The 25,143-nt window shown below is 44.1% G+C and overlaps 1 protein-coding gene across 1 annotated transcript in view; it reads right to left on the bottom strand.

Moving 5' to 3' along the window:
- Positions 1 to 4,179: 4,179 nt before the first annotated feature.
- Positions 4,180 to 25,143, bottom strand: part of LOC119406260 (protein SHQ1 homolog) — a 42,568-nt gene continuing 21,604 nt past the window's right edge. Inside the window, exons 8-14 of the mRNA XM_037672992.2 lie at positions 24,522 to 24,575; positions 23,047 to 23,147; positions 22,773 to 22,826; positions 19,775 to 19,898; positions 19,168 to 19,288; positions 14,653 to 14,692; positions 4,180 to 11,245 (exon numbers count right to left, since the gene is read on the bottom strand). Of these exons, the coding sequence (XP_037528920.1) occupies positions 10,778 to 11,245; positions 14,653 to 14,692; positions 19,168 to 19,288; positions 19,775 to 19,898; positions 22,773 to 22,826; positions 23,047 to 23,147; positions 24,522 to 24,575 (962 nt within the window). The 3' untranslated portion in view covers positions 4,180 to 10,777. The remainder of the gene's footprint in view (positions 11,246 to 14,652; positions 14,693 to 19,167; positions 19,289 to 19,774; positions 19,899 to 22,772; positions 22,827 to 23,046; positions 23,148 to 24,521; positions 24,576 to 25,143) is intronic.

Raw genomic sequence — 25,143 nt, 5'->3', positions numbered from 1 at the left:
ATAAGTCGTCCATCCTCAAATGAAATCGGAGTAGAACGAGACGCTCAAATTTCTACTGCCAAGGTTGGGAAAGGCATGCGCCGTGCAGAAAAATGGCTGGAGAAGATGGTATAACAGTTGATTTAACCAAATATGGGAGAGATATATTTTGGAAACTTGCGACACAGTCCACTCGATGCCTCAAAACTTGAAACATGCCAATGAGCTGTAAAAATGCCATCATATTAATACTCAAGATAACAGTAATTGCTAGGGCCAAAATGACATGATTATGAGGCACACTGTGGTTGGGTGACACCGGATTAATTTTCACCAGCTGGGGTTCTTTAACATGCACTTAGTGCAAGCACACAGGTGTTCTTTGCATTTTGCCCCCGTCAGAATAATGTGGCCAGGAATAAATCAAACTATAGTTTGGAAGCGTAGCACCTTACGTGGTAAGCTAAGCTACTACAGCGGGTATTAATACTCAAGAAGGGAGATGCAAAATTTAAACATGAGTAGCTGTAGACCCATCAGTTTACTTTCACTAAATATACGAAAAATATTCACAAACTTGCTACAGTATAATGAATCGCCAATAATGATTGAAGACCTAAACTGAGAAACTGTTACAAGAGGGCGAAAAATGAATACGCAGAAGACAATGGTTCATAGCCTGGCGAAAGAGCTCACGATTGGAAACCACTGTAGTCTGTACAAGAAAATGTATATGTTGGTCAGTTACCAACAGGGCAGAGTACTCGTGGAAAGGGAATTCAACAGAGAATAATCATGACAGGCAATCTGCCACTGTCCTTAAAGCGAAAAGTGCACTCTCGTTGTGTACCACCAGCTCTAACATATGGGGCTAGGAAGTACAGTAAAAGCTAGTTAATTCAACTAGTTAATTTAGAAAATCGGATTATTAGGGCGTGTTCTCTGGTCCCAGCCAGCATATACATTGTTTAATGTCATCAAGCTCTCGTTAACTCGGTTATATTTGGCTGCAATCCGGTTAATTCGGATGATCTTACGATTGCACAAGGTGGTAATTAGGTAACTGTTAGGTAATTGTTACCTCTTTCCTCATGGCATTCTAAACTAAATTGACTGTTGAAGGGGAAATTATGACGAATTGATGAGGTGAAATTACGATGGAGACTAGTTCATTTGACAGAAGGGGCCTTTTTACGGATGCGATATTCGTCAGGTGGCTTTTAATGAGGCTCTGTCTATGTTGCTTCACTCGGTGACAACCTGAGAAACAATGGCAGCTCCGTCCACAAATCTCTCATTTTTATGACGTCAAGCACTTCTCAAGCATTTCGGACAGTTAAATTTTCTATACAGACCCACAATTTTGTTGCTAGTTCTAGGATGGAAACATAAATGCCCTGGTAAATTTCTTCAGGGATTCTGACATCACTGTTCAGCTAAACGTAATGTTTTAGGTAGTAACAATGAGCCTTGAACTCATATGCGTAGCATTTACATTAGCTAAGAAAGAGTGCCTAAGGTTTGAGTGGTAACCAGCCGGCACGACTGTCTTTCACGGGTGAAGAGTAGGTGCACTGCGGTTCTGCAGAAGGAGGTGACATTTTTTCAGGTTGTTACCGAGTGTAGTAGCTTCTCGGCCTCCTGTATGCGACATCCACATTACTATTGGGTGGTTCACCATCATCTCCACTGTGGCTGCTTTTTAACCACAGTTTTAATGTTAAAGCCACATTTTAAAAAATATGTGCTAGTGAATTGCCTTTCGATAATTATTATGCTTTTTATGCCACCTTTCGAGTTTTGAGCCTCGCACAAACGAAATATTTCTTCGTTACACCCGATATGGCGATGGCTCCCGCGCTTTCGGTTTTGTTGTAAAAGAATAAATGTCACTGAAATGAAGCACAGCCATCCAATGCTTGTATTTAGTTCTCTATAACCAATAATTGGCTGTATCAGTGTTCGTTAGAATGAGGTTCAACTGTGCCACGCAGCACACCATGTTATGGAAGAATATGAGTGTCACATAAAAAGAGTGGAAGACAGCACAATGGGTGGGGGCTCAAACAAGGGTGGGTGGCACCCTGGTTGACACTGAGTAAGAGAAATGGAATTGGGCTGACCACGTTATGCATAGCACACTTCAAGCAATGGAATGGATGACGAGTAATGGGAAACACAGCCAAGGACAGCAGCGAGATAGAGCAGCAAAATGAACAAGTTCACAGGGGTGTAGTATATGTTGTGGAAAAAAATAATTATCGCAGGAAAACATTAAAGCATGATTTAACCTGCTGGTCCACAACATATACAGGTGTTCCACATAACGAGATGAAAGTATTTAAAAAGTGGTTAACCGCAACTGAATGAAACCAACGACGTACAGTTTGCGAACATGTTGTGCTTGTTAGCGTATTTTTTAAATTGTGTTTAATTGGTTAATTAACCAAGGTCAGTCATGGAAATCTTTTAGTATTCACTTTAGGGCCAAGCGTGTTTCGTTACATTTTAGGGGGCATTCCAAAACGACCAATCAAATTTTTCGGGGGCAACGTACGTAATGCGTGGCAATTTTTTCTGGCATTTAAAGAAAGCCCACGAAATATGAAATAAAACCTGATGACTGCAGTGATGCACTGTGCACGCGGACCATGGCGAAATGAGTGGCCGCGGCTCTAGGCACTGGCTTCGCAGCACGTCAGCATTTTTGATGGTGACACGACAAGGAAGCGCCGTCGTCCCTGATAAGCAATATGTTGATAGCATGCAATACCTAAAAAATTAAAATTAAGAAATGCCCTAACCAGTGCCACAGAACGGCAAGCCATATGTTGTCGATTTCACTAGTTGCAGTTGACCACTTCTTTCTAAATTCTCAGTACAGGAAACACCCCTTTCATGTGCATTAAAGCCTCATTTTAAGGGGGATTGGGCTCTTGCCCCCTCCGAAGAAGCCATGCTGTTTCCATATTACAGTGATGGCTTTGTGTAACCTGCTGCGTATCTGCATGCAAAGAGAGCCAGGACAGATGCATCAGCAGACCCTCCCTAACCTGGGTGCAACTACTTTGCAAAGACTATCCATCAAGCACCTGCACTCGACCTAGATATGCTTGTGGGCGCTATTTTACATTTAAGGTCCCCTCGTGTTGGCTATGCAAATTCATTCCGATAGACTGGCAAACCAATATCACAAATACAGTTGTCTGTTAGGGTAAGGAGGTCCAAGCAACATCCACATAGTGTGCACCATTTTTTATAATGCAAGATAATCCAAAGTGGTCAAAGTAGACAAGAAAGCTAAAATAAATTCAGTTATTAGCGACAGATGTCACTCCCCTTTTTACAAAAAGGCTGCAAAGTGATGACTGGACGGCATGCACTACACCACTGCTAATGCTTGCTGCTGTTCGCATTTCATTTGATGCCGATAGTACAGGCCAGTTAAAAAAATCCGTTAAGAGAAGGCAGCACTGCACTGACCTAAAGGTCAATTTCCTACTTAGTAATTTGCTCATGTGAGTGGCACTTGAAGAGATTGCCTTTATGTCGCGATACAGCCTTAGGACATCATGATGGTGATATTGGTTTTTCCATGTATAAGTATTCGTGTTTCTTCAAATAAACTCGGTTGATAGTTTGCACTCGTCTCTTGTAAGTGTTCCTTATGGTCCTTGTGTTTTTTGCACCTCGTTTTTTCATTCAGTATGCCACACCACATCAAGCTCCCTCTGCTCATGTGAGAGCCAGAGTGTTTCGCTTTGTGAGCCAACACACTGCTTTTGTGAAGAGCAATTTGTTTTAGATGTGGCAGTGGCCGGTGCAACACGAACAAGCGGTCTGTATTTGAGCGAGGCCACTTGCATGCACACTGGATGAAAAAGGAATAGGATGGGTATGGTTTTGAGTCGCTACACCCTGCTCGGCAATCGCAGCCTTCTTCCCTGAAGTAAAATGAATAGACCACTTTTCTGGGGTACGCTTACATTGCAGTCTTCCTCCTTGGACTACGTACAGCACTCACCTGTGCACTTTTCGTTGTCTTGTAGCAAAACATTCAGTAACAGAGCATTCCAGAGTTGCTTCTGGTGTTATGTGGTGTTAAACATTTCCTGAACACCACATGCACTATCTTCAGACTGCAAAGACCTCCACTGACGCACTTCAGCACAGATTAAGTGTAAACATCAGGAAAATGGGAAGAGTGCTTTATTGCACCATTTAGCCACGAATTAGAACACACACAACAAAGGGATGAACACAATGACAAGTGAATACCAACTAGTAAATTCCAACTAGGCCAACAAACAGTCTTGTTTATTGCACCAATATGTGCAACCTCATGGCATCAGATCATCACAAGCGGCCTGTATTCCTGAAATGGTGAGCAGCTATTTTCCCAGAGAAAGTCTGCAGCACCTGGCCAGTGCAAAGTCGTGCTACATGCAGCAAGTGCACAATGTGGCATGCTGCTCACAATTTCTCAAACAAGTGCTGGCATCATAATTTGTCATGTCTTGGCTGTTATTGCTGAAGCGCAGAGCCCTGGGCAAAGAACTCATGTTAATCTCAAGAACACAATGACTATTACTATATGAAACACCACATCACATAAGTACTTGCAAACCCTTCGAAATGCCATTGCATGATTTTGTCTTCAAATGCTGTTCATAGCATATTAGCTTGTTTTGTGCATAATCAATAAGGTTCCTGCAAAACAATGAGGTTAGGATGGGGGATTCATAATGCTATTGAGCGCAAACACTCGACCAAAGATGAGCAAGAGGACAAGGACGCAGCTGTCCTTGTCCTCTCGCTCATCTTTTGTCTAGTGTTTGTGCTCAATAGCATTATGAAAAATCCGTAAACATGGGGTGGGTGCTCGAGCCGACGTTTCGACAAGTGGACCTGTCTTCTGTTTACGGATTTTCTTCATCGCAAGCTTCCATCTTGCCCTTCCTGCCGTTTTTTCAATACCATTACGAATGACAGGTTTCAACTCGCCCAACTAGCAACGTTGTTGAGGACAGGGGACTGCACACAGCTCCAGGTGGCTTCTAAAAACATGGCCACCATGCAGCATTGCCAACACAAGAAAAACAAATGCATGCATCACACAGTGAGACAATGTACGATACGGGGCCCATTAAGTAAAAGAGTGCCAGGCCCAATGCCTTTAAACCGTAAAACAATTTGTGCAAGTTAACGGAAGCCTCACTGCAACGTAACTTTGAAATTATAGAAACACTCCAGTATGCACCACTCACACGACAAGTGATCTGTTCTTAAAGGGGTTCTGAACCACTTTTCCAAGCATTGAATGACCTCAGTATCGGAGTTCATTGCCTCACGAACCGATTTCCACAAAGATTTCTTGAATTCGTCAAGAACGAGCGGTGTTACAGGGATTTGTCTCACACTATCAACATTTTCTCTCTGGTTGTTAGTTCGGCGCTTGTGTCTGTCGTTCTTCTCCGTCCCGTGTTTAGGGCTGTTTGCTCGCATCTGAGGCTTTCTCTCGACCCAACGAGCGCACTGGAAGGTACACAGGGAGGGATGGCACGGGGGAAAGAAGTTACGTCAGCGTGCATCATGACCTTGAGTGTGCTTGATGAAACGCAATCGCTGTTTCCCGTAGTGGCTCTTAAGGGGGGATGTGGGGCTACAAACACGATTTTTAAAAAAAATATGCACTTTCAAATTTGAGTTGTTTTGGATGGCTGGTTCATTAAAGAACATGCTCACCATTAATAATAACAGATAGACAGACAGATACGTAGATAGAAACGGCCAAAGTGCCTGAGGTTCGCTAAGAAATGCTTCGCATTTTAAAAAAAATTCTTTTTACGAGAGGGTGACGCGAATTTGCTGGGAGAGCATCTCTGAAATGCCCCTTTCAAGACGCGGCTGCAAAGCGGCCAAGAAGCCGAACGCAAAGTGAATGCCCGTGTTGGATTGTTTTTTTTTCACGCTTTTTTTTGTCACAGAAGACCTTCTGTCGAGAGTACATCAGAGGACAAACAAATTATTTAAAAGGGCACATTTTTAGCTGCGCGCCCACAGCAGAGTTGCTGGAAAACTGGAACTGAAGCTCAAATTGGCGGAAACTTATCACGTGACCATCCGCCACTGCTTTCGTACAAATTCCGAGTTACTCCTTCTGTGTTTCTGTGCTCATATGTTCGTTTTTCTGGGAGTTCATTGCGATCAGCGTGTGGTCCGTTTTGTGACCAATACGTGTTGTGAGCAACATTCACAACTCGAAAGCTGGGATAAATTGAAGACAATTGCATGAAATTGTCACAGAACGGTGTCATGTTGATGAGGAAGGCTGTTTTATGCAGAAGGTCAATTTCATCATTTTTGTTTTACCATCAAAATAAATAGCATGTTGTGAAATCTTTTAAACTCATTTTTCTCAGTTCGCATTTTCGGGGGGAACGAGCCTCTTAGGAATACGATCATTTCGAAACTCCTTCGCCAAAAGCAGCGTACAAGGTTGTTTCGAAATTGAAATTTTGTCAGGAACAAAATAAGGTACTTTTCTCAACCCTAAGTAGTTTCTAACACACACAAAAGAAATTTACTAGTCCGACATGCAGTGACAAGGAAAAAAATAATCTTCACTTTTAGAGTGATGGCATTTTTACAGAAACATCATAAAAAATACGTGACTGGCCTTATCCTGCACTACAAACCTTCTAGAGGACTTAAAATGATAACTAGTACATATTCCAATTTTTCAAATGATAGTTTTCCTAAGTTAGCATACATGATTGATCATTACAACAGCTGTAGGTTTTTTTGTATTCACGATAGGGTGCTGAAAATTTGAATATGTCCTAATATCAAGAAGATGAGTCATCCTTGAAATTTTCATCAAAATTAGTTCACAAGTTGATATTTAGCCCCGCATTGTGTAATGTTGGCAGACTATGGCGGCACCACATGGCAAAAAGCTCATCTGATCCAAATGCTGCGCTTGATTTATATTGGCTATTAGCCAATAGCATGCTGTCAGCTGTTTGACGTCAAACAGCAGGCACTGGCAGCTCCGAGGAGGGTGACCACGGGTTCTGTATGAAAAGAGGGTACCTGAGAAAATCGCAACTTCGCTTCTAAACTTGCTTTGCCACGAACGAGTGCAAGATATGGCTGAGCTGTTCGTAGCAGTGTCTGCTTGCCGCAGGATGTTTTTTTTTTCACCAAGCCTGAGGGGTGGTTCATGACGCCTTTAAGCAAACCGATACATATAACCACATGACATGCCACAAAGCCATGGTGAAATTATGAAACTGTACAGAGTGAATGAACACTACAGAGATTCTGGAAGCAAGTTTTATCTGAGAAACTTCATGCTTATATAGTCTTATCCCCCCCAGATATTGGCCAAAGTGCGTTGGCGGGCTAGTTGGTTGTTCATGCTAAGTTTCTACAGCGCGACTGGACGCGGACGGAGAAGGAACACGCAAACACACACACAACGCTGACTTTCAACTGGAATGTTTATTTTTCATATGCACGTGACGCTTATATAGACATACGCGAGCAGGTGCACACAAAACAAGAAACAAAAGCAGGACCAAAACGCGCATGTTTTGCCGCAATCCCAACCAGTTGCCACCTACCTAGAGTGACGGATCCAGATATCTCTTTTCCTTATCTGACAGTGACAAGGATGGCATGCTGACACATGTATCATTCATTTTATCTATTTCATATGCTTCAATAATTTCTCTTGTCAATCGATTTCTTGCCCTGTCGAGAATGCTAGTTTTATCAAACATGGGAAAACAGCCACATCTTTGACGGTGAATAGCAAGGTGTCCAGAAATAACTTTCGTGACATTGTACTTATGTTCCCTCAACCTTTGATTCACACAACGGCCGGTGTGGCCAATGTACACACGAGAACATGACAGCGGGACGGAATAAATTACATCTTTAACACAGGCCACGAACTTCTCGCTATGTTTAGTGGAACACGAAGTATTTTCTTTTGCAGCGTTCACTCGAATGCAAAGTCCCTGCAGTCGCACGGGCGCAGAAAAAACAACGTCCACACTGGACCTTCTCGCAATCCTTTTCAGATTGTGAGATACGGTGTGTATGTAGGGCCCTACTGCAGGTTTGCTCGTTCGAATGGCACTCTGACACTCACTCGGATTTGACCGGTACTTTTTGCTCAGGCGTTCCGCCACCGCTGACAACAGTCTCATGGGTAACCGGAGTTGCACAGACGCTTGGCCTGGCCCCACAAACTTTCCTCAATCTTATGCTCGCAAGACTTGGACAAAGAATTGTGAAAACACGACTGAATCACAGCACATTTGACTAACTTGGAGTGTGCCAATGCAAATGGCAACACCGGCTTGTTACCTCTGGGCTCGTAACTCCAACAAAGTTGAAAGTCAGCGCTGTGTGTAAGTTTGCGTGTTCCTTCTCCGTCCGCGCCCAGTCGCGCTGTAGAAACTTACCCCTCAGATACAAAGATCATTAAATTTCAACACGTTTTCTACAACCGAATCAGATGTTATGATCCATTGCCTAAATATCCCAACTGGTTGCTGACATCTCCAAGTGGAGTGGAGTGTGTGCTCCCATATTCTTCAACATTGGTGTCAACCTGAACACATAGATAGGCCGCACCTTGGATTTTTACATCAGCTTGCAGTATTTCCTAGGTGCTCTACACGGTCTACGACAACACATTGGTCTTGACCAAACTGGCATTAGCTTTCGCATAAACTATCAACACTGGTGTTTAAACTGCTTCCATTCAGTTCTACATGCATGCAACTTTATATCAAAGATCATTACCTTACGTAACTGCTCCTCTATTAATACTGAGAAGGCCCAAACGAAAAATACCCAACTGGGTACCACGTAACTGAGGGACATTGTAGCATACATTTATGGAAAGCTCCGCGTAAAATCACATGATGCTTCTCACGTCTATTTTACTTACCAGAATCTGCGTCGACAATTTAAAAAAATGTCCCAAACATTACGAGCTGCAACATACACATAGATAGCTCGTGGGGCCGCGGAGACAAAATGGAGCGCCCAGTTCAGCCACTGCGAACAGCTCTGCTTTGACAAGTTGTCAGATGCATTCAACTAGGATCAGCCATAGCACATAGTTGTCAGAACAATGAAGACAAAGATCCCTTTTAATCCTGATTTCTATGAAATTGGATAGCCATGTGATGGATTGCCTGCATTCAACAAATAAATGCAAACCCGCCTGCAAGGAGCGCGTGGAGATTGAATGGGTTCAATCAACGCCTCCTTTAGAAAGATGCCTGTGATGTCCCATTGGGACGGGAGGTCCCTCGTAGTTCAGTGCAGTCTCCGCAAGGAGCGCTTGCAGCCGACACTGCTCGGTGGAGGGCTGGCAACCAGCTCACATCGCAGGCATCTAGTCTAGGAGGCACTGGTTCAATGGAAGGCTGTTCCAGGGGCGATGGTAACGACAATAAGCACAACCGCATTCCTTCAGATAAGAAAGGCACATTGTGTACAGATGAAGGAAAGTCTTTGGTATTCATATTCACTCTTGGCACAGAAGTGAAGAAACGCAGTGGTGACTGTGGTGATGCCATGCAGCAACAATCCCAAATTCTGAGATCCAGGTTTCTCACCTACTGCACATGCAAACGATCCATTCTACCTCAACACAACTGGAAGAAAGCTCCAACAAGTTCTCTTGCTCAGTTGAGAGCGCTTCAATACGATGGCTCAGGAGCACGGCCACATGGTCTTATTTCAGATTTCTTGGGCTTCCTTAAATGCCAAAAAAAATCACCATGCAGCATGCATATTTCCACAAAAAATTGGATAAGTCTTTTCTAAATCCCCTCGGCAAAAAAACATACTTTGTCCTTAAGTGAATGTTAAAAATATTGCATAATTGATTGTGGTTATTTAACTAAGTGGAATACGACACATGCTCTGATGAATGCCACATTATGGCAAACCAAATGTTGTTGGTTCTACCCAGCTACAATCAACCACTTTTTAAAAATACTTGGTTCAAATCACGCGACACACCCAGTACTATACACTAGATGCAGGTCACCAAGGTCATGCTTTGGCAAGAATATTTCCCACTTGACCACGCAGACTTACATGAACCAATGTGACCATTATGTTGCGAATGTGCCACTGCCCTTGTGATATTGAGAACTGTCTTTCTTTCCCCGGACAGATGAGGAATAGTTTCGGAGCACTGTGAAATTGGTGAGAGCGGCACATATCAACACAACCAGTGCCTTCACCTGTTAAGAGCCATCATTCTGTGCTAAATTTCATAAAGCACATGAGCGTTTGCCTTTCAATGCTTGCTGTGGTAGTGCTGAAGCAGCCCATTCACAGTCAAGGTGCACAACATGAACACCAGTGCAGATGACACTGCACCCCTTGGTATTGCACTGCTGCTGTAAAACACCAGACTACACTGTTCATAAAGCCAACAGTTTGATGGAATCCTGTTTGGTCGTGAGGAGGCATTGTAAGTTGAAATTGAACACCGATACACAGGAACCAAAACGTCCTTGTCAGTACCTTGTATAGCCTTCAGGAAAAAAGTTAAATGCATTTAGCTACCTTCAGCATATTCATACATAGTTCCAAGTTGCAAACTCCAACCATGCTCATGTGCATGTAAAGCACACCCCTCCTGACAGTCCCCATTGCCGACCACTTGCAGCTCGACTCTGGGACAGCTTTCCCACATAATGATCATGCAGCTAGTGTTCTTCCAACCCTGATGAGAGGCAGGCACACATGGAAATCACTAGCGGCGTTTTTCAGGCTCGGCATCCTTGACCAAGAGCAGGTCAACGCCTTCCGAGCTGCTCCCGTCATCACTGTCAGAATCACTGTTGGAGGTCACAGACAAACTGTCACCGTCGGGAGCTGCTCCTCCGCGTCGACTCGCGCCAGCTGCGGCGATTTCGTCATCGTCCGAGTCCAGCTCCGAGCTCGAGTCACTCGTCGAGTCTGATGAGTCACTTTCATCATCACTCCACGAGCTGTTGTCACTGCTCGTGCTATCGTCGTCATCTGCGCGCCGGTTCTGTGATTCGGCCACGACGTCATTGGCCCTAGGGGCATCGCCTGTCGAAGTCAAAGGATTGGAGATGCACAGGGCCTGCATGCTGGTCTCAGCCTCCTCCTCGATGGCTACTTCTGCAATGGCGAGCTTGGCTCCCTGCTCGAGCTCGGGAATATCAAGGTTGAGGTCGGCTTTTCGAACCTTAACCTGCACAAGATTTCTGCATATTGCGTCTCAAGAAAGCACAATAATTTATTACTCATTCGCTTGTTTCCTAACCATCACTCAAAATGTGGTAACAACAAAAATATGCAACTCTTACTGGGACTGGGCTGGGGAAGTTGCAATTATAATGTGCAGTGCTAAAGAATTTTGGTTTGTCCATAGACTCCTTACTGTTTACGTTGTTATGGGTTATCGAAGCAGTATACTCGACAGGCAACACTGGTAGCAACACCTGATGATGCAGGACCTAATCAGAGACTTCACTTAACTACCTGTGTAAAGAACTGCCAGTTAAATAATCATTAACTCACAATACTTTCATTATTTTGTTTCAGTGAGAAGAGTGACGTGACTGAAAATTTTTGCAGACGTATTGTTGTTGGGCAAAACACCACAAGATGTTGCTCACAGCTCTGGTAACCCCATAAAAACATGTATGGTAAGAAGCCTACAGACAAACTAAAATTCCCTATTTATAAGTGCACTCCACACATTTCTTTAGATTTTAAAAATATTGTAACTACTTTCACAGGGGTGCAACAGCCGAAATAGGATTTGGAGCAATTTTTGGAGCAGCAAAATGTGGCTTTTGGAGCACAAAAATCCAAATTTGGAGCAGGTTGCAAAAAAAAAAAACCGGAATTTTTTAGCCCAAAATTCCAAATTTGGAGCAGTATAACAAAAAAGGCTTACTTTTAGAAAAGAAAAAAATACGTAAAAACCATTCAACATCAGCTAATACGTGCAAGGTGCACGTGAACACTGCTATTTCAATATAAGCAGTGTGCTGAGCCACCCCACAGTGCGAACAACGACTAAGTCCACATTAGCATTTGCAGGACCTGTCAAATAATTCGGCAGGCACTGGAAATGCTAATGTGGATCTGCGAAACTGGCAACCTGGAAATTTGGGAAATTCGTAAAGCAGGAGCAAGTGGGGGTAGCGAAAAAAGATAACTGGCATATGCTTTTGTCCATTGTTTCTCAAGGCCGCAGAAACGCCATACACAGCAGCTCCAAATGATTGCCAATAATTTTTTAGACGTCAGTGATCATACTAGTACTCGTAATTACACGGCGCGTGCACAAATGAGTAATTAAGGAACAAAATGTGCTGTGTCCCTGACAGCTAGTACTAATAGCCCCTTCTAAATCTCAGTATGCTTTTCCGCAGGACACCAGTGTAATGCGGCAAAAGTGGCTTAAAAAGCGTTCTGCACGCAATAAAACAAGCATCAGGAAATTTGAGAACTAGTGCCCTTTTCTATTGCGATAGCAACTATATAGAAACTCTCGACAAGTTTTTGCCGTCATCTCCCGTATAAAGTCCAAACTGATAACATATCCCTGTGCATAGTATGTTCTACCGTGGGTAAAAGCACGTGAGTGCGTGCGACGAATGCGGCCGAAGCAGATATCAAACGAGCCAGCCCATCTCCGTCGCTCGGAGGGCACATGCGATGACACCACTCCGCTCGGGAAGCCTGCCATCGAAGCATAGAGGAAAGCCCCGCCCGTCTTGAACGAGCATGAAAAGACGCGAGAGGGGGGGCTGTCGCTCGAGCAGCAACTTTTGAACTTTGATTCTAAAGGTGCTGGCGCGCGTGCTATCTCGGCAGCCATCAGCGGGCGGCTCGTATATCCTGCTATGTACTGCACTCTCAATGCGAAGACACTGTGCAGAAAGCTTTCCCTTGAAATGCTGTAGTATTCTCTTACACCAATGTTTTGTAGAGTTACGCGAGATCGGATACAAAAGAGTTTGCTGCCAGCCTCACTTCGTATAACATTACAATTTGTTGCTATCGCATTCATTGCTTCGTCCTTCCAGTGAAACTGACTTTTTTCTTTCCTTTCGTGGGGCGTTAGGGTTAGGGTCTGCACGTCTGTATTGGATGACGATACACTGCAGATGACCAATGCGGCCTCCATTTCTCGCTCAAATCTGCGCAACTGAGAAAATTTTAAGCTGGTCGGGCATTTTGGTGCAGCGTGGCGCAATTTTAACAAATTTCACGGTTTTGGCTCAGCTTGGTGCAAAAATAAGGAATAGTATCAAATTGGCACAATTGGCGCAGCTGTTGCATCCCTGCTTGCAGCATCTGCAACAACTGGTTTTGATGGGCCTGCACAAGGATCTGAGCTGTTGAGCCTAAAGCAAGAGTCCCATGGCCCTAGGCTTGCACTTTACCACAAAGTAAAGACTTATAACAGGTGCCAAGCCAGCCTATTGTACACCCATTCAAGTTTGTATTGAGTCCATAGAGTAGGAGGCCCAGGAAACCAGAGTGCTTATGCTACAAAACACACATAATGCTAGGTGTATGTTCCTTCACCAAAACCACAAAATAAAACATTAGAGTGACCAAGAATGCATACTTCTTGTACACTATCTAAAGAAAGAAAGACTTGAAGAAAATTACAAGCAAAACATACATTGCACAAAGATTACCACACATTAATCAACAGTCCAGACAAAAAAAGACAGCCTAACAATAGGAGGCATATATAGTACACCTCAAGCCCTATTTTCAAGTTCTTTGCTAATGTCAGCAGATTCCAGTCTAAGTACATTGCAATCAGAAAGAGTGTGCGGAAAGCTGTTCCTAAGTGCACTTGCAAAAATTGGTTTTAAGTCCCATTCCTGTTTACGTCATGTCCTCAATTCAGTAACAAGTGTGGCAGACGATGAATTGCTTGTTTGACTTTTGTAACATTACAAAAAAAATATTGTTCATAAGGTTGTTGTCTCATTGGCTTGGTAAGAGAATAGTACTTAAAAAAAATTAAAGTGGACTGCCTTTCGCTGTGTCATTTTCAAATAATGTGCATTCTAATTTTTTTGTGTTTGGATCACAAATTACAGAGGCATATTCCAACCATGATCTGATGCAAGTGTTACAGTATGCCAATAACCTAAGCTTACCGGATGTCTTGCTTGGTCTTCTCATTGACAAATAAAGTTTCATTAAGTTTTATGTGTTGACCGGGATATGTTACTAATGCACCTGACCGCATGGGTAATACTACATGGTAAATGGCAAATGATTTGGCACAGTAATTACTTAAGGTAAAACAACTGGGTTGTTCTTGCACGTAGTCATTAAAAGCAACATTAACTTCCATGCCTTATCAAGCAAAGAAACCTGCAATACTTTGTGGTCTTATTCACACCACACTTACTAGTAAAATAGTAGTACTGTTTGCCAGTGGTTTAAATGATGACGTTGTTTGCACTACTCTGGCTTTTCACAACAAGCCCACAAATTTCACTGGGGGAAAACAAGTTGCGTGGAACTGATTTTGAGTTGAAGATACCACAAATAAGCTTCTGCGGATGAAAAAATACCCGAGACCCAGTAGGCTACATGAGGAAGCAGGCCACATACCCATTTCAGGGCATCTGCCAGAGACTGCAGGTGCCTCGGACTGAAAAAGCAAGCCGTGAAAAACACCTCAATCAGGGCAACACCACTATTAACAATCCAAAATTTGTGACGAAGAGATAACTGCGCACTCGTACGATGTGAATATTCTGCCGCAAGAATTTTACGAATAAATGCTCTAATAAGGAAGTTACAGGGCATAGAACAAGCTGATTCAGCTGGTTTCGGTTTCTCGCTCGGGCTTCCCACTCTTCTTGGCAGGGATCCCTCTTCGTTGTGACTACGCCCACTTAGTCAGCGATTACGTCATCGGCCAATGACCGAGCAGGGCGGTGCAATGGGTGTGAAAACCTGGCGATATCTTTCCTTCTGGCGACACGGGTGGCATGCATTGCACGAGAAAGATGTCTGTATCATGGAGCAGACAAGAAGAGACTGGCAGCTGCAGCATTCCACATACAATGGCAGTTTTCAGTCAAATGACGGTTGCATGTCAGCGGCAGAACAAGTAACTTGGTGTGTACAATGGTTATCAATTAATCAGTAATTAGTTGAACCAGAATCAGTCATGGGTGCTTTATTGGGAAAACTGACTTGCTAAAGCTGCAGCTACGGTCAACAAGCATTTCTCCATTAATAAAACAGCAGCAATTAGGACATCTCAAACAATGTATGTTATTTGGTCAAAAATTAAAGAATACAGGTAGAAAAGCCAAGTTACATGCATTAAGAACACGAGACAAGGTTCAAGAATAGTCTGTGTGACCACTTTTATTTCCTCATCTTTGTTACTTACAGAACTTGTTCTTAAAGCTTTTAAGTACGTATCTGAAAGCTCCTAATGGTGAAGACATCCAGTGACTGATGCTTGACCATTGCCAATTTTCTGCAGTTGACCATGATGCTTGGCGTGACTGAAGAAATATGTCCTCTCATTGCCCTCTCCTAGTTGTTGCTGTAACACTGCCTTTACCAGATAAAATGTAACACTATTAAAGAAGTTATGCAAAATGATAAGTATTTTCGATCACTAGTAACTAGTACTGCTCAAGACAGATTTCTTGTTGCTCCATGGCACTTTGTGGCAACACTGAAAGAATGCAAACCTCCTCGTCACTACTGCCATCAAACAGGGTCAAGGACAGAATAACAATCACCCTGCTTACACAAAGCGCATTCAGGATCTTTCGAGGAAGGTTCAAGTAAAGTGACTTTATTTTATGACCCCTCAAATCTGTTCAGAACCAAGTCACTTGTTTCGTACCATCAAATCAATCTATAATCAACCTACAAATAAATACTGAAGAAGTCGTATGAGCTGGTTCAAAGCGCAAGCACATTCTCTCGACTAATGCTCATACCAGGCATATTCGAAAATAAAAAGCTTGTTTCTTCCAAATAAGATATTTCTGGCTAATTACTGATGTCAGAACCTCCAGTAAAATTGGTTGACATGTTCAAGTTTCCTGTCTAAAATCAGCACCCGTTACGTGTATCTGCATCGTAAAATTCAGCTGCCTTGAACAAGCAGATGTAATCGGCATCACGAAATTCAGCAAACCTGATTGAATGGAACATGCATGCAAATTGTTCTCCGGTGGACAGACCTTTTTAGATGGTCACCAACTAGCACAGTGTCACATCAATGAAATCTGCCTGAGACACAAATCCTCTAGTCTTTTAGGGGCGAAGCTCCTCTTAGTCTAACCTTGTCACGCGTCCGGCGTAAGGCGTAACCGGCAGTATCTCCCGAACAGTATCTCCCATCACCGATCCTTTGCAAACTGCCCACTACTTCATCTTTGCAAACATCCCACTATGATCCATCACCGATCCATTACTTCACCGACCATAAAGCCGTTATAATGAAGGGGAACGGAAGCCACCTTTGCAAACTGCCCACTACTTCGTCTTTGCAAACATCCCACTACGACCCATCACCGACCATAAAGCCGTTATAATGAAAGGGGAACGGAAGCCACGTCTAGCTACCACTTATGATTAATAAAATTTCTTGTATAAATATATACAGTGTTTGTCACGTCTTTGATGATGTACTGGGCTATCGCTTTGATTACTGCTGGGCGAAACCACTGAAGATTTCACGGTGTAACAGGCATGCGCTCCCCCCCCCCCCCCCCCCAACGTCTGCATGCCAGGCCTGCCTCACCCATCAGACGAGTGTCTTCATTCCTGGGCCTGTAAAAAACTGTGCACTTATACTTGACAATGAAAACCTATTTTAGTGCGCAGAATGCTGGAAGAAAAGAGGGCTAGATACGACAGCGCTCACAGTGACAACCAAGTTTATGGCTCAGAAGGTGGGAACATATATATATATGCAATATGTTCGGGGTGAGGGATCAAAAAGAGAAGGCGAATCCACACGTGCAAAAGTGCTAACATGTTGAAACGTAGGCCTCAACTCAAAAGATACGGAAATTTATTATCCAACAGATGAATCGATGGCGCACTCCTCACCTGCCTCGCAAATCAGAAAAGCTACACGAACGTCCCGTTTTTCACTGTATCTTGCCATTACTTCGCAATCATCAAAACTGGGAATACACACTTACAGAAGTCGCTACCCATGCACGAGATTATTAGCATGTTCTCTGAAGCAGTTGTTTACCGTTGTAGCACTGTCCAAGCGACAAATAAATGCAGTAAACAACCCATTTGGTGCACTGCACAAACTTCTTAGCATGCTTCTTCCTACACCCCACAATGGACATGCACACGCTTGCAAAGAGCTTATTTCTAGCCGCAAATACAACCTCGGTTTTTTCCACAATTCCTCGTAGGCAGTGCGAGACCTTGGGCACTTTATGGCAGAGCTGATACCTTCTGCTTAGGCTCATCTTCAAGGGCACCGTGTTCTGCACTCTTTCCCTTCTTCAATTCATTAAAAAGTGACCCCGCTACGCTCGAGAGTAGACGGTCAGGAAAGCCTGCTGTCTCAAGTCGGTTAATCTGATTATTCAAGCTGTTCTCAACATGGTCGTAGCAGAACCTCGACATCATGCATGCTTTCGCTATGCCCCGTAATACAAGCTTTGAGCGTGCAGAACTTAGAGAAAGCTTTTTTTAGTGATTTATAATGCAGGCCATTGTGACGTACGGAGAAACACGGATAAGACTTTTAGCACTTTTTCTTCTAACATGATTAATGTGGAATTGACAGCTGAGTTTCCCGAGGCAAACAAGCTTAGATTTTTAAACTTTTGTTCTTGCCAAAACGTGTGCTGGCAATGTGCACCTCATTCTCAGAAACGCCTGCTTCCTTCACATTCTGCACACTGAACAATCAAGAGAAGCCCTTCCTTGTCTGAATTTACAGCTCTAAGTTTCCTCTCCAGACTATAATTTACCAAAGACCGGACAGGATCAGAAGCCTTACTTTGCATATTTGTTCCCTTGATACTATTTCACAAAACAACGTGAGCGCTCGTCAACCGATCTATTGGTGCAGCATGGCAGGCTTAAGATGTCCACTGGTTTAGGTAAGGCTTAACCCTTTAAGGGTTTTCACCGTACACATACGGCATAGCCCGTATGTTTAAAACGCACGCCTTTTTCGATCATTTCTCTCCCTTGGCACGTGCTGCCACACTTTGGAAATACGTGGAATTTTTTTCATGCGCCGATGTCTCTCTGTTGTCTTTTTCTTTTTTTGCTTTCCGAAGCGGCGCGGCGGCTTTCACTTGCGCATCGGAACGTGCGCACGCGGTGCGGCTGGTTTCGTTCTTCAGTTGGTTATCGCTTCTCGCGCCTGCAAAGCTGATGGCTGTCTGCTTTCTAATCTCTCAAAGGGCGACCGGTTGTGACTCTCTCATTTATTGCACCTCGGGGCGCGATTACATCTGTTTCCGTGCGGTGCTAAATTACACAAAAGAAGCCGCCACAGTTGTGTTTCCTGTTTCGGGGAGCACGAACATTTTTTACCGGAAAAGCAATCTGGTGCACTTATTTTTGTATGTCTGTGAGCTATGTCTAACACAGTGAATAATTTGTATTTATAAAAAAACGTATAAGTGTTTTTTTACAATTTTGCTCGATGTTACCACGAATAAACCATGTGTATGTAACAACAAAAATGATTTTTTTGTCACTTTACGGTCACGCAAAAAAATTTTAGACATTTTTTTTCTGAAATAGAATCGTCTGAAGTATTTATTTCAGCAATAAAAAATTACACATTATTGGACTGCATTTTGCAAAAAAATTCAACCCTCAAAGGGTTCAAGCAGTGTTTAAGCCTAAGGCAAGGCTTTTGCAACAACTATCATCTACTAAAGTTCCTCCGAGGACCAGTAATTTATCTGTTGGTGAAAACGTCGAAAATTTTTCTCGTGCTTGGTAACTCTCGACTAGAATTCGGCTACCCTCGTCCAGTCGGGAGATTCTGGTGTCTGGAGCTCTTCTCTGGTGTCCGTGTTTGCACACCTACTTTTACTTATCATATAGACATGGAGAACACATCACTTTATTGCCAGAAATAATGCGCAAAAAACTCACCTAACAGACTGTATCCAAACTGCGTAGTCTGTGATGTACAGGTCATTCAGGACGTACCTGGAGTCGTGGCGGCTAAATATGCCATGGATTTCAAGAAGGCATCTGAGGACATACCGGGGACCTTAAAAAAGCAAGATCGCACAGCAATGTGTCCACTGATTAGTGCAACAGCTTTCCTACTAGTCAGAGGAGTCCTCTGCTCAAGTGACAGCTGGCATTCACATCCCATGCTGTACCACTGCCAACGTTACATAAATAAAATGTGCAAAAAAGTCAATAGGTAAACAACCCTATGCCTTGCTCATTATTGCAGTACAAAACTTGAGAAAGAACATTTCTTTTCCAGTGCTGCCACTTGACCTTTCAAGGTGAATGTTTGGTTTTAGAATACAATAATTGGTCACCGAAGTAATATACTGGCCATGCTAATGCAAAAGCCAGCTATTGAGAAAATGTTACAAGAGCTTGCCTGCATTGCGAACTCGCCTAATAAAATGAAGGTGCTATCTGTGCCCTTTACAACATCAATGCCTAGGAAACACCCATGAGAGTGAATTTGTGCATGCTTCACAGTCACCCAGTTACAGCAAAAATTGTGCCTTCTCACCCAGTTGCAGGATTTGAATGACATCTCCAAGGACAGCTTGAGCGAGAGCCCAGTGACGGTAGAGTGGATAGACGAGACACCGCCGAAAACAACTCCGCACGGTTTGCTCCAAGGACCAGAACTCCTGAGCGAGAATACGCTATTGATGCTTCCTGCTAAAGCACTTGTCCAAGTAATCATGGATTGACCTCACAAACTGACTGCCACAAAAATTTTTATAATACGTCAAGTACGAGCACAGTTGCCAGGATATGCTGCAAACTTTCAGCGCTTCTTCTCTCTTTTCGTCCCAGCGAGTGCATTGAAAGCCGCACAGGGGGGGGAGAGGCTGCGTCTGTATGTGCATCGTCACCCTGAGCACTTTTTTTTCTTTGAACACTGAGGGGTTTGCCTGTGCAACCCAGTGCCTTCAATGCAGTGGCACTTCAGTGCACGAGACGTTTATGCATGCAGCAAAAGAGAGCGTTGGAAAGGACACTTTGCCACATCTCTGCATTTTGAGCCCTGCACTGATTCTGCAGCCGTTCCCTCCTGCCCCTTTGACGGGGAGGTGCCTCCTCTCAGCTCTGGAAATGTGCTAAGGCACGTTGCCGGGCTAGTTGGTTGGGATTCATAATTCGTACGGCGTAGTGCACCACGACAGGGACAGAGAAGAGGGACGCACACACGGAGCGCCACTTACAACTAATGGTTTTATTTGCGATCACACGTGCCTTTTATACAATAAAAGTGGATCAAAAATACCGATAGAACAACATGTAAAGATACAGCACAAGGCCTGCATGTGTCATCACAACAATCTGCACCCGCCAACGTCAAAGCGACGATTCCAGATACATCTTTTCTTTAGCTGACAGAGCCAAAGAAGGCACACTCACACATTTTTTTTTCCTTTTGTCGATTTCGTGGGCTTCAATTATTTCCCGCGTGGTTCTGCCGCAGGCCACATCGAGAATACGGGTATTTGGAAACATTGGGCACCACTTTCTAGATGCTTCTTGGGTCTTACACCTTGAGAGCTGCGACCGAACGCATCTCAACTAAGCCGTGAGCGCCAGCCACCCCGGCTTTCAAGTGCGAACCGTCACCCGAACCGGAGTGCAAGAGCAATACGATGTGAGTTAAGCCATTATCGCTCGCACTTGCTATTTGTTTATTGTTGTTTTTCCCCAATTCTCCGCTGCCGAGGTGTTCTGTGTGTATTGGTTGCAATTGGCAGTAATCTGAGGTGAATAAGCACCTTCACTTAAAAGACTCTGTCCCCATTGGCCTGGAACCCACCGCAGTCTTGACTACGTGAACTGCGGGATAGGGGGCTTACAGCTCTAACTGTTAGGCCAGCTGTGGAAGTTCCAGCAAGAGTCACTGTCACTCCGCTAGCACACGGAGCGATCCAAAGGAAATGTCAGGTCCCACACGTGGATTTCTGTGTTCGGTTTAATAAAAACCCCTACAACGCACAGCTCGCTTTCAGCGTGATCACGAGCGCACTGGTGTAATCCTATAGTGTGTAATTCTAGCACACTAGAGTGCAGCGTGGGTACGTGGCGACACCCCACGGTGGTCGCAGTAACTATCGGCTCACGGTGCTCAAATCAGCCGACGGCCATGTCCATTGGCTTATGACGCAGTTAAAATTGAGCTTACAGCATCATTTGCCGAGGGAAGAGTGAATGATTTCCAGCCGACTTTGACTTCTTTGCAAACTCCATGCCACATGCTGCACTATAATGTTTGGCTCTTATGTTCACAGGAGCCTCGACTACCAAATGGCAGCATTTTCTGACCACGTTCAAAAAGCATTGCAGGGCCCCTTTAAGACTCATTTGCACTTGCGACTAGCATCGGTAACGCGACAGACTTGGTCACAAAGCAAGCGGTTGCTAATGGTTGCAAATGGCTGCTTCGGTCAAAATGCAATTGCTTTTGCTCAGTTGCTCGCCGTTTGATTTTTTGATTGTGCGACTGCAGTCGCAAACCTCTGAGCCAATCAGATGCGCAGGAACAGGACATGAGCTCATATTACGAGGCAATGGCAGTGTGACCAGACACGAATTCAGTGTGGCGATCGGTATAGGTTGCACTCGCTGGTGTGAACGTCGGTCACCACGAGTCGCTTTTTGGTGGGTGGCCGGTCGCAAATGGTCGTGCATCGTGCTAGTCGCAGGTGTGAATGTGCCTTTGGACTCAAAAGTTTGCTCGCTACGTGCTCTCTTTTACGCACAAGCGCAAACACCGCAGCTGTCAAAGCAGTGCCACCTGGAGGCAGAGCGGAAAGGGAGAAATACAAAGCGTCACGACAGAGGCACTGGTGAGCCGAGAATAATGCAGGTAGGCAGAGAAAACATTAACTACCATGGCGCCTGGTTGCACAAACAAATGCAAGCACATCTCACTCAACGACTACGAACGCTCGATTTCCCAGTGCTGGAGTGAAGGGGTGGCAGGTCAACTGCAGTTGTCCAGTGCGTCAAAGTCATCCTGGTTAGCGTGAAGGGACATTCTACGGGCAATGCACGAGGGGGTAGCATCGATTCGCCTGTGTTTACTTTTTTAAATATTAAAGCAGTTGTCTCGTGAGAGAATTTCAATGATGCCACAAGGAAATGCATGCTCTTGTTATTATTTCATTTATTAAATCGAGGTTAGGTTACACACAATACAGCAAAAGAGAGCCCACAAATGTTCACTACATCAACGATACCTGTTGTTTATCTATGAGGTTGCACTGCCTACACTAGGCATTATAGGGTTGCTGCACTGCTCCACCATGGCAGCAATGTCCAAACATTTCTGGAAGTCATCTCTGGAATCCTTCCGATGCCGTCTGTAGCATACACCATGTGCACACATGCAGGCACGTGTTGCATTTGCCCGTACTTGTGTTCAGCAAAGACACTGCTTTTCAGGCTGGCCCAGTGGTTATTACAACATTCAAACAAAGTGACAACCACACTGGACGCGTGCAAAGCAAGACAGCAGTGACAAATCGGTTTACCTCGAACCACGAGAGTGTTGCACTGAGCTTGCTTATGTTCCAACCGGACTCCACCTGCATAAGAAGAGACGAGACGAGAGCCTGCTTTCCTTGTGGATGACTAAAGAACAAGTCAAGTGGCGAGGCACGCAATTCAAGCTTACCAAATCAAGTGTATTTACAAATGTCACCCCACTTACTCGCAAATGTTTTTTTAAACGAAGGAGGAACCTGCATCATTGGCAAATCTTGAGGTGAATTGCCTTCTTCTATGACAAATGCAAACAGTACTGACCGTGTCTTCACCCTCAGTGACCCGCTTGTTGTAGGCGTAGGCGAACAAGATGTCCACCAGGCCAAGCTCAAGGGACACCACCAACTGCCTGTCCAGCAGATGTGCATGGCACAAGGTCAAGGAAATGGACACAATTGACACACACTGCTTGGTTTGCCAAGCTGGGCTTCCGAAGTGTTTACAGGTGAATGACCATGTTTCACATCAAATGCTTTCACGAAGAACTCGAGTACAAAAACTGTCAGCAGCCACTGTGTGTTCCACATACCCATGAGAAGTACCACAGATTTTCTAGCTCCCTTCTGGAACCTCGCTTTATACAATCACCATGTGTGAGTTCATTAAGAACTGAAGCCATGCTTTCATTTAATTAGTCATTATGCTAATCCAGGCACTGTCTACTGCTTCCAAATATTGCTGTGGTGAAAGAATCTCCTGCTCTACTGGCTCACACCAAGCACCACATGCATTCGAGTGAAGCATCACACACTGTCCTTCTTGCCACACTGAGTTAGATTCCTGGATTTCAATGGGTTTAAATGCAAAGACACTCATGCATTTACATTTAGGTCTGCATGGTCAAAATGCAATTCTTTTCTTACCTACATGTTCATGTGTTGATGCATGTGTGGAATATATGTTTGTGTGTTTTTCAAATAAAGCATCGGCTTGACCACTGCTCTGATATACTTCAAGTGAGCAATCGGTGAGATTTTAGACAATTCTAAGGGTTACATAAATTCTAAAATGAATCGTTTCATTTACTTGTGGTAGCCGAGTGACAGTCGTGCATTCCCTGCCACTTATCATGTCGTGCAGAACACATGTGCTGGCAAGTGCAAACGACTAAATTTGAAGGCAGTTTGTATTGGCATCCTCCTTATGTACTGACAAAGGTACAAACAATGGCTTGTTATGAAACGAGAAACTCAAAAAAGCACCAATTTGCGTTACTATGTCCCTCCAGAGACAGTCTTCAGAAGTAGCCTATTTGTACCAGGCACACCAACGAAAACATATGCAGCTAGCAAGCACTGCTGCTCTGAACTTGGAAAGCTTATATTTACCACAAATAAAGTGGGCTACAATGGTGGCAGCAACCATAGCTCAGTGCTGTAAGAACTGTGCGTTCCAAACCTGACAGTTGTGCTACGCACACTGTGTTGTGAAAAGCTCCCAAACATCATTTTTTAAATAGAGACCAGGTGTTACAAATGCTAATTAGAGCTGTATATAGCCGCGCCATGGCCTCCATGCTTCGTAGCACTTTTGTGGCAAGCTTGTACCTATAGCCGCATCACTAGCCTGTGCCATGCCTGTGCACCACCAACGTGGGTTGTAGAACACAGGAAGCTGTGGTCAAGCTAGCACAGTCTAAGTTCATCCGCTTATTTTCATTACAACCATCATTTCAAAAAGGAATGGATAACCAGCCGGCCTGTTGCATCAGGACGAGAAAAATAATTAAAGGATATATTCCTTGCGGGGAAGGTTGCGCATTTTGTTTTTTTCTTCTTCTGTGAAACAAACTGCACAAATCAAACAGCAGAGAGACTACTTGCAGGTCCCATAAAGACAACATCAAGCGCAAATAATGGCCAGTAGAGGCCAGGCAATGGAAGCTCACACGAGCATAGGTCGGCAAACTCACTCACGAGTCGACTCACTCAGACTCGCTCGGACTGTGAATCTGAGTCTGAGTGAGTCTGGGTGACCAGTATTATGGTGAGTCTGAGTCCGAGTAAGTCCGGTTGAGGAAAATATTGGTCAGCCTGAGTCCGAGTGAACCCTGAGCGCAAAATATATCTTTTGAGTGAGTCCGAGTGAGCTCCACCTTTTATTGCTGACCTCATCTTCAGCACTACTATTAGCCTTATATCAGCTGACGTTTATACTCAAGTCTATTCACACATATTTCAACGCACTACCGTTCATGTGCCACCTCAATATTTATTTATCAGAGGGGTGAGTTAGGCGGGGGGGGGGGGGGTACCATGACCTCTCCCCGCAAGCTCTATCATGGAAAGTTCTTGATAAAAGTATCTCGTGTGAGTCACATATTTCATAAAAATGTCCTTACTAAATTGAAACCACTGA

Source organism: Rhipicephalus sanguineus, chromosome 10 (genome assembly GCF_013339695.2).
Source record: "Rhipicephalus sanguineus isolate Rsan-2018 chromosome 10, BIME_Rsan_1.4, whole genome shotgun sequence".
Classification (NCBI taxonomy): domain Eukaryota; kingdom Metazoa; phylum Arthropoda; class Arachnida; order Ixodida; family Ixodidae; genus Rhipicephalus; species Rhipicephalus sanguineus.
This window is presented reverse-complemented; position numbering and strand designations above follow the sequence as displayed.